A 15,061-nucleotide genomic window follows, 5' to 3' on the forward strand; every position below is an offset into this window, starting at 1 on the left:
ACACTGTATCCAAGTCAGAGGTGTTGCTGAAGAACTCAAAGTCAAATAAATCTTTGAGAATCTAACATGTTACAATAATTTTCAACATCAAATTTTGAAGTATTTGTAAAATGCCACATGGAAGGGATTTATTCTTATCTACTTTAACTTTTTTTTTTTTTTTTTTTTGAGATAGGGACTCACTTTGTAGTCAGGCTGGCTCTGAACTCACTAGTAGCCCTGGCTGGCCTCGAACTCGAGGTGATCCTCCTGCCTCAGCCTCTAGTGCTGGCTGGGATTACAGGCGTGCCCCACCACACCCAGCCTCTGCTTTAACTTTTAAAATCTTTAGTAATTAATGTTAATTCTTTAGAAAGCAAAAAGTTTCCTGCAGGTATTTTAAAAAAAAAAAGTGAACCTATTAATATGTTAAGTATGTTAGAAGGTAGATTGCTTTAAGTAACAAATCACATGGCACTCTAAGAAAAGTCTTATTTGAATCATGGTATAAGTACTCTCTTAAATAGTAATGTTTTGGGCTGGGGATTTAGCTCAGTGGTGCTGCACCTGGCTCACAAGTGCAAGGTCTAGAGTTTGATCCTCTGTAACAACAACAAAAAAGTAATGTTTAAATTCTGGGAAGCTTTTCTGCTAACATGATTACTACTCCTTTCTTCTACTTCTCTTCTTCCAATATCCTATCCGCTATTCTGTCTACCACGACAGCTGTCGTTTTACCAAGTCAATATATCACATATAAAAAACTGACAAGATTTTTAGATCAGCTGCTCTCTGATGGAATGTGATAAAAAGTAAATATAAATCAGCCAAAGTATGAGTTCACAAATAAAGAAAAAGTATTCTAAGTGTCCCCTTGACTACCTAACAAGAAACACTGTTCAAAATGGGTAATTACAAAACAGCCAAGAAGATAATCTCAGGTGTTAACTTTTTTCAATAGCAACAACAGTTTAAGATAAAAAGGAAAGGTACCTTAACAATGGATTAAAGGGATTGGGTTATATTTTGTGCATTTTACAGAGCTATAAAAGTACTTTTTGGCAATACAGTAATACTATCATCTATAGCATGTCAGCCAGGTTCTGTGTTAGAAAATTTATACACAATAATGCTACCCTGACAATAAGCCTAATAAATAATTTTGCAAGTAAAAGTGCCAAGGTTCAGAGAGTTTAAGGTCCAGTGCCCTAAAATGTTTCTACACCCAGGGCTGCACAAGTGATTAGTACTAAGAACTAATATGCCAATCTTGCTTAAGTGTGCCTAAGCACCTTTTATTGCTAACATGCAGATACTAATTTATATTACATGGGTTTGTGTAGATACAATTTTGCTAATACTGTTTATCTTTTAAAAAAAATAAAACGGGGATTATGAAACAAAACCCAAGATACACTACTAGGTTAAAAAGGGTCACTGAGCTAGGAGTGGTGGCATATCCCTGTAATCCCAGCACTCGGAAGGCTGAGGCAGGAGGATTAGCATAAGTTTGAGGCCAGCCTGGGCTACATAGCAAGATCCTGTCTCACCCTCCCGCCCTGCCCCCAAAATGTCACAGAACTGTTGGGATCCTATTTAAATAAAAAGTAAAGGTGGGTGCAGTGACCCATACTTGTAATCTCAGCACTGAGGGAAGCTGAGGCAGAAAGATCACAAGTTGGAGTTCCATATAGGTAACTTAGCAAGATGCTCAAAGTAAAAACTTTTAAAAGGTCTGGGAATGTAACTCAGTGGTAGAAATCCTTGCGTTTGATTTCCAGTACTGCAAAATACATACATCCATATCTATATGTATATCCAAGCACATGCTTAGGAAAGAAACTTAGAAAGACTCACCAATATATTTGCAGTAACTACCTCTAAGAGAGAACAACTGGAGGGGACAAAATAGGAGATTTCATATTTTTTTCTTCTGCATTGTTTTATGAGGATGTATTACTTTTATATTTTGTAAAACAGAAAACGAATGTGTGCATCCAGGCATGTGTGCCCCCCACAAACACACACACACACACACACACACACTACTGACCTGATGATGTCCTTGTATTTCAGTACTGTTATTTCCTTATATAAAAATGGCAGTTTCCAATAAAATCAATGGTAGTTAACACATGCCTAAGCAAAATATTTTTCCCCTTCTTATTTATGGGGCCTAGTTCCATTTGGAACCAATCTAAGTGGTCTTTCCTAGTTTAAGAAAGAATCTAGACTATCATAGCTTTCCCCTATAGCCCGTGCTGTGTTTCCCAGATGTACTTTTTATCTTTGCTCTTAGCCTCTTTTTCTATTTACTCAGTCCAAGCTTGCTCTGCAGAGCCAGTTTCTCTCCTATTCTTCACTTTTACTTTCTCAAATAAACTTTGCTACTTGCTTTTTAAATAAAAAGAAAAAAGAAAGAATTTAAAAGGACTTATGTACACTTAAAAATGAAATACAAACACCATAATTGCTCTGACTTTTAAAAGACACAACTCGATCTCTGCTCTTTCAATGCATCTGCTCTTTCCCCATAAGGCTACTTCATTAATTTGGTTCACAATGTGCTTTATGCTTTACATAATACTGTTCTGGGGATGTACAAATACAGTGTTATTATTATTCCCAAATAAACTGTAAACATCTTGAGGACAAAGCTTGGGTCTAAATGATCAAGTGATCTACCCAATTAATCAAGATAAATAAACAGGGTAATGGGAATGGATATGATCAAAAGATACACATCGAAACCCAGGATTTTATTAAATTAATAGGCACTAATAATAAAAGGAAAAAAGATCAGTTAAGTTATTAATTAGGAGACAGGCAGCATGCCAGTAGAAAATATAGCAATAGCCAAAATGAATAAGGTCTCTTCCTAACTGAATTTACATTGTATTTGCAGAGGTAGTGACATGGAAGAAGGGAGACAGATGGCTTGAAGGATTGGAATACAGACATGTCATAATCAACTACAACACAGTGTAGTAATACCTAAAAGAACATATGGAATTACTGGGATATAGAGAAAGAGTATTAAGCCCAAGCATTCTGGAAAAAAAGATCAAAGCTGAGGCCTGAAAGATGAACAAAAATTGAATAAAAAGATGATGAAAACATACCCTAAAATACAGAGGTAAGAGACAGTAGCACAGCAAATTAGAGAAACTGAAAATAGCACAGAGTACAGGGGAGGAGTATAGGCTGAGATGAGGCAGGAAAATTTGGCAGATGCCAGATCACAAAAGGCTTGTAAACCACATGAGTTAAAGGTAGCTGCTACAGAGTCTGAACCAGTAGAGTGGCAGGACCAGACTTGCCTTTTTATAAAAATCACTCCAGTTACAGTGTGGAGAATGCGTTAGAGAAAGGCAAGGCTGAAGGCTTATGGAGCCTTATGAAGCTAATGGTGTCCTGAAGAAAGAGCGAGAGAGAGAGAGAGAGGGAGAGAGAGAGAGAGAGAGAGAGGGAGAGAGAGAGAGAGAGAGAGAGAGAGAGAGAGAGAGAGAGAGAGAGAGAGAGAGAAAGAGAGAGAGAGAGAGATGGAGAGAACTGGGGAGATTTGAGACACAATGAGGAGATCCCAGAACTGACAGTCTAGTCTGACTTAATGGAAATGGGGACTGAGGGAAAGAGAGGAGGAGTTAAAGAAGAGGTCCAGCCTTTTAGCTGGCATATTGCCAGAGATAGAAAACAGAAGTAGAAGCATCCCTAGGGAAGTAGGAGGGGGCAAATGATTGAGTTTAATTTTGAACTTACTGTGTGATTAGATAGGCAGCAGGTTCTTCTAGTAAAAATTCCAACCTCTAAACTGAGTCAGAAAAAGAATATGCATATTTAAGAGCCAAAAGCATAAAGATACTAACTGAAGCTATGGAAGTGGATGCAATCAGTTGGGGAGAACAATTAGAGTGAAGAAAAAAATAAGCCTAAGACTCCTGAGCAACTCCCACTTTTTAAGTGATATAAAAGAGACCCAAAAAAAGAACAGCAGAAAGAGAAAAAAGGAAAACCAAAAAACCCTGAAGTGACAGAAGCCAAGTAAAGAAGATATTTCAAGAAAGAATAGTCAAGTGTGTACTTCTTAAATATGTGTAGACTGACCAAAGCTAGCCTTTAGTAAATTGTCAGTAATTCTTCAGACTTTTCAAGTCAGTTTCCTGTTTCTTTCTGGGGTATTGAAAATATGTGTAATGGGGCCAGGGATTTAGCTCTGTGGCACCATGCCTGCCTCGCAAGCACAAGGTCCTGAGTTCGATCCCTGGTATTGGAAAAAAAATGTGTCATTAGACATTCTCCACTCTCCTACAACTAGGTCCTTGTAATTTTCTTATTGCCAACATTTTCTCACAAGACCTCATAGTGTCTCCAAATCTGCCACCTATAATAACTAATTACCAAATTCTACCAATTTTGTTTTTATAACTTTTTTCATACCTTTTCTTCCCTTTCCACTCCTGTTATCACTATCCTAACCAAGTTCTATGTATAACACAACCGGACAACTAGAATATACTGGTCTCCAATCCATCCAGTCCTTTAGCTCTCCCGGGCAATTCTTGTCACGCAGAATAACCATATCATTTATCCTAAAATATTAACTTTAATCACATTACTCCACTGCTAAAAATTCTCCAGTGACCTGCCATTATAATCATGTGGTAAAAAATTTCATTCTTCTCCTTTCTCTCTTTTTGTTGTGAGTGGTAGGGGTGCTGCAGATGGAACCCAAGGCTCTCAAACATGCTAGCTAAGTGTTCTACCACTGAGTTACACTCTGGCCCTTAAAAATATTAATATTTTAGAAATGTGTATATCCAACAGTGTTTCTCAAACTATGCTAAGGTCCAGTTGCATTTGTTTCCTTTTACTTTTTCAACCTACTGCAATGCTTGTGTTTTGGTTTTTTTGGTACTAGGGATTGAACTCAGGACTTTGCACTTGTGAGGCAGGTGCGGTGCCACTGAGCTAAATCCTCGGCCCATTTTGGGGTTTTTTTGAGACAGGGTCTTGCCATGTAGTTCAGGCTGGCCTTGAACTCAGTATATAGCCCCGAGTGGCCTCAAGCTCTTGAACTCACAGGGATCCTCCTGCCTCAGCCTCCCAAGTGCTGGCCACAATATTTTTATAAAATACAATTTTAAAACACCATGATTAGGTTAAATTGCTATAAAGTTTCTAAATATTTATTTTTAATTCCAATATTTATCTTATCATGGACTGGTAACATTGGTTCATGGTCAAACAATGGTCTGTAGACCACATTCTAAACAGCCCTGATGTTAGTAATACATAGATAGGAGATATTGTATAAAGTTGCACCTTTAGAGGCCTTTGAGCAGTGGCTCTCAATGCAGGATGATTTCACCACCAAGGGGAGACATTTTTTGATTGTCACATGGGGCTGCAGGAGATGAGGGAGCTCTCCCAATTTGAGTAGACAGAGGTTAGAGATGCTGCTAAACATCCTGCAATACACAGGGCAGGCCCCCACAACAAATTATCCAGGCTAAAATATCCACAGTGCCAAGGTTGAGAAATCTTACCTTAGGAGTATAATGCAAATGAGTAATTATAACACATTAAGAAGTATATAATATCTAGATTTTAAGCACATAGATAGTATAGAGGAAGCATAGACAAGCACCTAAATCTGTCCAAAAAGTTAAACAGGGACAGTGCTTGCAAAAAAAAAAAAAAGTCTCTATCTCTACCCAGCCCCAACTTGATGTTCAGTTATATTTCCTGCTTTTTCCCAACATCAGGGCTGCTTAACTGGTCTACATTGTAAATTCTATACCTTGCTTAATCTGTCACTCTTCCCAGGATATATGTACAACAGTTGTCTTCCTTCTTCCTATCCAAAACCACTCGGCATTTAAGGTCTCACTCAAGCTCTCTTTCCTTCATGAAGTCGTCAATAATTCTCTTTAAATTCCTGGATGACTTATCTATACCACTCAACTGGAACTTAATCACATGCTGACTTTTGATATTACTTGTTGGGCTATGTTGTTTAACTTTTAAATGACTATTTAGTATTTATATTTCATCTCTAGGTTGACAGTTCACTTAAGATAGAACTTCTCTGACATACCTGTACCACTTCTTTTCCAAATTATGCTACAATCAGTGCTAAAAAACACATGAAAAAAGGGCATTATAGTCCTAGCACCAACTTTTCATGTGTCTTGAACTCATGACAATTTGAATATATCAGATTACTTAGAAAAGTAGTTTATTTACAATGCACAAAACAGCCTCCATGCCAAATAATTATCTGGCTCAACATGTCAACAATGCAATGGTTGAAAAATACTTGGCTAGATCAAAGGCTGCCTCAAAGACCACCTGCAAGGTTGCCAAAAACAGGGCTGAGGAGACCTACTACAATGGTTCATAAGATAAGCTTTCTTTTTTTTTTGGTAATGGGGATCGAACTCAGGTCCTTGCGCTTGTGAGGCAGGCGGCAGAAACACTGAGCTAAATCCCTGGCCCAAGATAAGCTTTCTTGGGAAGATCAGTACAAAGAAAAAGGGATGAACTCTAAGGCCAGACTGCCTGGGTTCAAATTTGATTCTAGGACTTTCTAACTGTGGGCCTTGGACCATTACTCAACTGGAGACTTGGTTTCCTACTCCATAAAATGGGCTCATAAGTCTGTTGTAAGGATCAAATAAATTAATATACAAAATAATAAGTAAAGTACTTAGAATAGTGTTTCACACTATACAAGTATTAGCTACCATCATCATAATCACCAATCTAAACATAAGTGTAAAACAGGAGAATGACTATTTCACTTTAGGAGTCACAGGAGTTAGATTTCTCAATAGAATAGTTTTTGAAGGCCAAAACTTAATTTGTGTAGTTTCTCAAATGTCAGGAATTCTGTTCTCAATCAAGTCATTCTTTATCCCACTCTTTCCTCCCTAATGCTTCCTCAGCTACCTAAAGGTCTGGATGCAAATGTTCCCACATACGGATATGCCTATTACTTTAATACAAAAAGCAGTGGGAGGAAGCAGTTTGCTACATTACTAAGAAATTTTTTTGCTTTTTTTTTTTTTTTTTTCAGGAAAGTAGGACAAGTACTCCTGCCTCCACTCGGTTAGGGGCTGCCATCAAAGAAAACAGAATCTATGCTCATAACTGTGCTCTTCTCCTCCACAGAAAACTTCAAGAAGACAGTGAGGCATATCTGCCTGTTCTCTTTCTGTGCTGATGGCTACCCTGAAAGAAAAACAACTTTTGATATCTTTTTGTTTGTTTGCTTAAAATTGCACAAAAGAGATGTAAGATCATGGTAACACAGAGACAAGGATAATAGAGGAAAAGAACAAAGGTCTCCTTTTGTTTCTCTTCTTTTCACAAATGTTAACACTTTTTTCAATTTAATGTATTCTCAGAGACTTCTGTAACCCATTTACTTTTAGTTTTACGAATTTTTTTATTAACACAAATATGTCTGTACTTTTGAAACTACATTATTTTAAGACTGACCCTGCTATATTCTATATATGTGGATCTATCTATTATTTAACAAGTTTTCGCCAGCTTGAACCACTGGTGGTACATGCATGACTGTCCCCTTGGGAAGCTTGTACTACTGGTGATACAAATGGATCTAATCACTTTTATCAGTCTTTTTACTAATAAAATTAATAAAAAGTTTCCTGATGGGACAGTCATGGATGTGCCACTGGTGTTTCAAGCTGGCCAGCAGCAAGACATATGAATTACAGTCCCATCATGAATATTTAACCATCCCTTACTGGTGAACATTCAGGTTAACACTATACTTCAATTCTATAGTGACCCAGTTGTTGATCTATAAGTAATCCAACTGTAGTTGCCAGAATATCTAATCCATTGATGACTCTGTAGACAGTTTGGCCTCCCAAAAGATTTATTTCTTAAAGTCTGTTTTTAAAAAAAAAGCCAGCTGAATTTATCTATTGTTTGAGATATAGGAACAAATTTGTATTCAATTATAAACTTAACTTAAAAAATTATAACCAATGGAAAAATTAACCCAAGGTAAAAAAGATTCAATTTATAAAAGATACCTTATAAAAGAGTATATGCTTTGTTTCTGAATACTGTCATAGAGATTTTGAAAATCGCATGGTCATAATCTATTTTCTACTATAGACATGCACACACATGCACAGACACACACACACACACACACACACACACACACACACACTTTGTAAAATTTCCAGACCTGAAGTTAGAATTAGTAAATTATTGTATTTTTCATATCCAGGTTTCATCTATGAATACTTAGTGAAAAGAAGGGAAAAGCTTTGTATCTCTAACTAGTGAGCAACTGCTTTCTTTTCTTCTGCTAATAAATTACAGGCAGACTTGAACAGATGTCAGATTGGCATTCGAAACCTAAAATATAGCTGAAGAGCAAGTTATGACTAATACAAGGAAAAAAGATGAATGTCAGAAAGCTTCATTTTTTTTTTTTCTTTTTTTTCAAATTTCAGATAAGCTCTTTAGCCTTAGGGTTCCTTTTACAGAGCCATAGAGTTCGGCTAGATGTCTTAACCCCCATTTAAATTGCAATCTCTCTTCTCAAGTGGGGGTGTGAAAATGCATTCTAAGAGTGTCAGTGTTTATGTTAATCTTAGCAAGAACTCCCTTTCTCCCAAATACAGCAAGCACAAAACCTTAGTGCTCTTTCTTCCACTGTTTTATTTGCACTGTTCTTAACATGTGAAAGATGTCTGAGTGTGATTGGAAGGCTCCTTATCTTCATGGCAGTTCTACTTCATAGAGAAACTGCAGTTTCATTTATGATATCAGAAAAGAGTTGCTTTCCTGTTCAATTTCAAAAGAAAACTTTAAGATATGGACTTAGAGAGGGAGGCACAGAAAAAAGGGGACCAAAAAGAGCACAGTACCAGTTTCAAAGAAGAGGTGCAGAGGGAAAGACTGTAATAAGGGGCTTTCCTACCCTCTATGTGGTCTGGACATCCACAGTCTACAAATACCCAAAAGACAGTGAGTCTGAGACCTCTGGTCTCTACACTTTCCTTCTAGTTCGTCTATCAAAGCTTCTTGCCTTGAGTAGATGTGAATGTATTTCTAAAACTACATTAAGACACCGACTAATTCTTTAGCAATTATTCCAGTATTCATTGAAAAAGTTTTTTTTTGGCTACAACATTTACAACTTACAGAGAGTTTTGCCAGGGATGCTGAAAAATGATATTTCTTTGCAGAAACTCTGTTAAAAAAAAGAGCTGCAATGAGAATTGAGGCACTTAATCATTTATTAATCCTTAGCATTCTTCACAAAACTGCATGTAAGGACTAAGTGTGGTAAATGTCTGAGCAGAAGGATATATTTATTTACATCTGAAAAATTTCAAGGACAGCAATTAGCACCCTAACTTACCTAAACTTCCAGATTCCAACTTCTGATGTTCACACTTCTACTCTAAAACCCTTGTAGTGCTACTATCATCCCACAAAGGATTTAAGATAATTCCTAATTAATATCACATGGGGGCTAAATGATATTCTAACTAAATATCTATTTGATAGTCATTAAGCACAAGGTACAGGTCTAGTATTCAATGCTAATGTCATGCACTTCTAACAAAGAGCTGTCTCACTTGGGTTTAAGTGAGCTCAACTGTTACAGATGAGAAAAAGTAAATAGACTGATTAAAACAATAAGAAAAAGTTTAAACTGATACCCCCAAAATATCTACATCAATATTTATTTTACCTATTTCTACACATACCCTTTAACCCTCTGTCTACATAGCTTTATGTGACTTCCTTTTCCCTTTAAGGATTTTCTTGATTTAAATTCTATAAAAATATAACAAAAGCAGGACAGTATATACTATATACTTGGAAGTACTTCAAGAGTGACACTAGGGCTGGCGATGTAGCTGAGCAGCACAGCACCTGCATAGAAAGCATGAGGCCCTAAGTTCAATACTTGGTATCAAAAAAGAAAAAAGAAAAAAAAGAGCGACACCAACAAATTGGAAACTATGACAGTTATTTTCACATATATTAGCTCATTTGATCCCTAATTTCACAGCCTAAGTGTGTGTCTGTTTAAGTCATGTAGTTTTAAAATCTTATCAGCAATATTCTGTGTACATCTAACCTATACTGTCATCATCATCACCCCCCACCCCCCACAGCTGGGCTGGAACTTGCAACCCTCCTACTGTGTGCCGCCACGCCCAGCTTTTATTTTCAATTTGAAAAGGAAACAGTTTTACAAGCAAAGGGAAAGAAACACATTACCTAGAAGCACAATTACCAGTTTCATAAACATGATCACAGAAGACAAAATTCTAAATATATTACTTTGTGAATTTAACAAATTGATACATATATAGGCAAAATTCATTTAGTTATGAGACCTATTTTCAAAGTAGACCTAACTCCACATCCCATTGAAAACATAATGATTTATTTTGAAGACAAAAGTAAAGTTCTCCATTTAGAATTTAAAAAGTCCATAACCTACAAAAGTTATTCTTTTCTAATTTTTATTTGAATTGATTTGACTAATCATACCTAGTATTTAATCAAATCCCAAAATCATATAGTCTTATCTATTTAGTTAATAAAGAATAAGAAAAGAGATCAGTCTATTTGGTTCCCTCTGGCAAGGTAAAAGAATGTAGGGTATACATAAAAAAGTTTATAATTTTATTTATATTCTGTTCAAGTGTAGCAATTTTTATTCATACATATCTTCACCAAGCCTGATGAGAATTTTATAACCACAATATACTTGGAATATAATGTAATATTTTACTAATTCCTTCAGAATTCAGAAGAAAAAAGAAAGAAGCCTCTATTGGATAATGGGGAATGACACATGCATAGCAAAAGAACGGTATTTCTCAGCCATTTAACCTTTTTTTTTTTTTTAAGTAGCTTTACTTTTCTTTTTTTTTTTAAAAAAAGGATACTCAGAAGCTTCACTGAGAATTCAAAAAAATAAAGTTTTTCAATTTGGCTCAAAAACCAAAATAGCTTTACAGTAGTTGTCTCTTAAATCAAATTGATAACATATGCTTCTTGATAGTAAAAAGCCATAAAGAGAAAAAATATGACTTTTTAAAACAGAAAAAGCTCATTCATTGTCAAATTAAATTAGTATAAACATATTAGAAAAAAATCTCTTAAGAAAGGCTATGGACAGTAACACAAACAAAATTCAAATCCATAGTCCTTAGTCAAATCACATAAACAACAATAAAAAAAAATCACTATAATTCAATTTATTGAAATATGGATATCAGGAATGGATTAAAATTCACTAATAAATTCCAAACCTATATTGATTTAATTTCACACTTTGACAGCTGGCAAAGTCACAAATTACTGACAGAAGTTCTTATATTAACTATATAAGACAGAGGCCCTCATGCACAGGGTCTTGATAATGTACAAATAGGAAACTAGTATCTGCATAACTAAATCCTCAATAGCTTCCAAACAGTGAGAAAATACTTATAGTTAAAAAAAAAAAAAGGGTATGGCTAACTACAGAAGCCTTTACTTTTCTACTTGGTGGCTAAACAGTATAAATATTCAAGGAAACAGAATCATTTACTCCTGTAGGTCTCACTTCTAAAAACTAGTAAGGTATTCCATAAGAATAACTTGGAGGATTTGGAATCATTCTTTTAACTCTGGTTTTACCTAAAATACACCTAAACAACATTTCTACATTTTGATCAAAGCTTTTAAAGACTTTATTGTGCTTCAAAATACAAATTACCAAGACAGTGAACTGCTGTATCATGCTTTTTCACTATTTTCCAAATTAGAATTCTGTTGTTTTATGGACTTGGCCTTTGTATCTTTCAGGTAAAAAGTATGTTATTGCCATTTCAAGGTGTATAAAACTCAGGTGATGAGGGTCTCTGTCAGTTTCTCTTAATCCAATTCCAAACTCGACCTTTACCCAGTGAACAGGTGTGTGCCGTGCCTGCAAATTATCAGACTGAGTGACCAGGCAGAAAAGCTACCAACAATAGGAGGCTAATACAATCCAAGTACTTAATGCCTAGAAAGCAGTTCTTATCCCAACTGTGATGAATATACTTTTATCTCCCAGTAGCAATTTAAAGAAAAAAGAGTAATGAGGGTGAGGAGAATAATATATTTGTATTCTTTTAGGTTTTTTTTGTTTTTTTTTTGGATCCTGTTTTTACGCAAATAGTCTGCTAGAAGTTGTTAGGTTATAAATTCCTTTCTCAGATATTCTGTTGCTCACATTCCAGTTTAACGTAGTATATAGATATGAAAACAGTCATGACAGCATTTCCACTGGGCAAACAGAGTCACTTCACACAGATAAATAAACCTTCAAGAAGAATGTGATAAATGAATAGAGCATTTTTTGTATGCAATATAAAAACTCCTATGTATGTCCTGGATTTATCTCTTGAGATCAAACTTATTCAACTTAAAAACATGCCAGGAATTCATTTACTTGGTATGAAGAGGAACTAAGTGTGTAATTCAATAGTATAATAAAAAGAATATCTTATATTAGAAAAATGCCCACATAAAATGCTCACACTAGAAAAATAGCCCATTATCTAATAGATAGTGACTATTCAGCAGGGTAAATCTGACCTACAATGGATGTTTAGAATCAGGTAAAATTTCTAAATTTGCCCTATAGAAAAACATAAAATAAACAAATAAATAAGATGGAATAAGCACAAATATTGTTTCTATGACTTCTCCATAAAGTTAAATATTTGGAAACTTTTTCAGAAAACTTTAGAATTTTTTAAAAAAGCAGTTAAGACTGAAAATACTTTTGGTAGATCTGAAAAATAATTTCAAAACTACTGAAATGAGATTATCATTTAATTTTTTAAACAATACAAGCTTTTATCAAATTTTCCTTTTTGAACTTACCCATCTGCTCCACAATCTCTGGAGGAAATACTCGGGAAGCAAATGCTCGTCGAAAAATATCAGAAAATTCTTTGTCCAGACCTCCTATTCCCATTTTTTCAAAGTTCCAATCAGGATTGATGATAGACTGGCGATTTTCCTTAGTTTTAGCCTTGCCTATACCAAACAATCAAATGTGAAGAGAATTTTGATATGAAGTTTAAAATGACAGATGCTCTCTGGGCATCCTAAATGAATAAAGCCAAGCTACATTTACGCAAAGAACATCAACATAATTTTGGATGATTTTCTAAGAATTAGGGTAAATTTGCCTTATCTACTTTTTCTGGTCTCTATTCACAGTCAGTGCTAGACTTTCAAAATGACTAGCTAAACTTATGCTGTAGTGTATATATTCTATTTGTAATCAATCTATGGAATTTTATTTCATTAACTTTTAATTTGAACAAATTAACAACATGGTTGATTAGAAGAAACACCATATGCATATCTGATAGAAAAAAAAAGCACTGGTTACCCAAAATGCAACTAGAATTTGACTGTTTCTCAAGGTTCCGAAAGCAAGTGTAATTAAAATACATACATTTATCCAGATTAGGTTTATAATTGGGTACACAAACCTTTTGTCTGAGATGTCCTGAATCAACCTGATGCTTTTTCTTTTCTTTACATGTGCAAAAAAGTCTAAAATCATTGTAAAGACTTTCATGATTACAAAATTCATGTTTACAAATCTCTCCCAAGGTTAACAATTACCTATCTTAAATGTCAGAGTGCCACCTAAAGTAACTCAAGAGAACCACATTTACTATTTCAAACACAAAGAAAAAAGGTACCTTATACTCTACTATAAATAAAAAGTAAAAATACAGCTTTTATAAAGTTGGGGAAGAAAATATCACATTAAAAAAGTTTAGATCATAATTTTATGGTTAAGAGTTTTGGAGACTTAAGATTTCCTTCAGGAAGTGATCAAAAATATTTTGGTTTCACTCCACTGCCCTCTTGTGGTCAAATTTGCTGTATGGCAATTGCTACAAAATTTTGTTTTCTGATGGAAATTACATCTTTTCACAGACTTTTTTTCTTCTTTTTTTCCACAGATTACTTGGAAACACCTACATTGTATGAAAGTTATGTAATTCTCTTGGGATAAAATATCTTAACAAATTATGCACAAAAATAAGATACAAAATAATTACTTTATAAATATATTGGATCAGTAGAGATAATAACCCCACATATAAATGACTATATAGGCATTAAAAATAATATTGTAGCAGTATATTGTGTGACACATGCTAAAACAAAAAAGAGAATTATAAAACAGTACAAAGATAAAATCAAATTTTAGCATGTGAATGTTTTTGAGAGAATGCCTGCCCATATTTTATTATTAAGAAAATACTGTAACTCTGCTTGCCCTGCAAGTGGAAGGACCGGAGTTCGATCCCCAGTACCACCCTCAACCCCCAAAAGAAGAAAATACTGTAAGAGGGAATGGTAATTTATGAATCAAGAGAAAAAGGCTACACATTTAAGGAAAGTTAAGTAACCTTGGACATGATGGTGTGCAGGCAAGGAAAACTGTTTTTTATTGAAGCAGACATGAACATAGCTAAATCAACCAAAACTAAGTATTACTATCCAGTTAATGGCACTGTTATTTTGGTGAGCTACTATTTTTGGAGACTAAACTGCATTATTTTAATATACTAAAAATAAGCCTGCTGGGGAGTTAGCTCAGTGTGCTATGCCTGCCTTGAAAGCACAAGGTCCTGAGTTCAGTACTGGTACTGGGGGAAAAAAAAGGCTGAAGTACAAGAGGAAGGAAAAAACAAAAGAGATAAAGTACAAGAGGAGGACTGAACTAAGAATCATTAGAAACATTTTAATTGCATATTCATCATTTGATCCCTAATAAAAGTGATAATAATATTTCACGTAACACAACAACCTAATGGGGGACACTATAACTAGCCAGTTTTCAAGGTCATGAAAGATAAAGAAATTCTGAGGAACTGTCAGAGACTGGAAAAGACTAAAAACAACTAAATGCATTGTTGGATAATCCTAAATAAGATCCAGGAACAGAAAAATGACATTAAAAAAAAAACCATAATGGTGAAATCCAAATAAAATCTGTAGT

The 15,061-nt window shown here is 34.9% G+C and overlaps 1 protein-coding gene across 2 annotated transcripts in view; it reads right to left on the bottom strand.

The window, feature by feature from the left end:
* Positions 1–15,061, bottom strand: part of Nsf (N-ethylmaleimide sensitive factor, vesicle fusing ATPase) — a 154,174-nt gene that overhangs the window by 94,165 nt on the left and 44,948 nt on the right. For both annotated transcript variants that reach the window (XM_004868669.2, NM_001310283.1), the window contains exon 8: positions 12,913–13,068. In XM_004868669.2, coding sequence (XP_004868726.1) covers positions 12,913–13,068 — 156 coding nt within the window. The remainder of the gene's footprint in view (positions 1–12,912; positions 13,069–15,061) is intronic.

The sequence above is a fragment of the Heterocephalus glaber genome, unplaced genomic scaffold, assembly GCF_053883595.1.
Source record: "Heterocephalus glaber isolate CG9 unplaced genomic scaffold, H.glaber_assembly_v1.0 deba00001813, whole genome shotgun sequence".
Classification (NCBI taxonomy): domain Eukaryota; kingdom Metazoa; phylum Chordata; class Mammalia; order Rodentia; family Bathyergidae; genus Heterocephalus; species Heterocephalus glaber.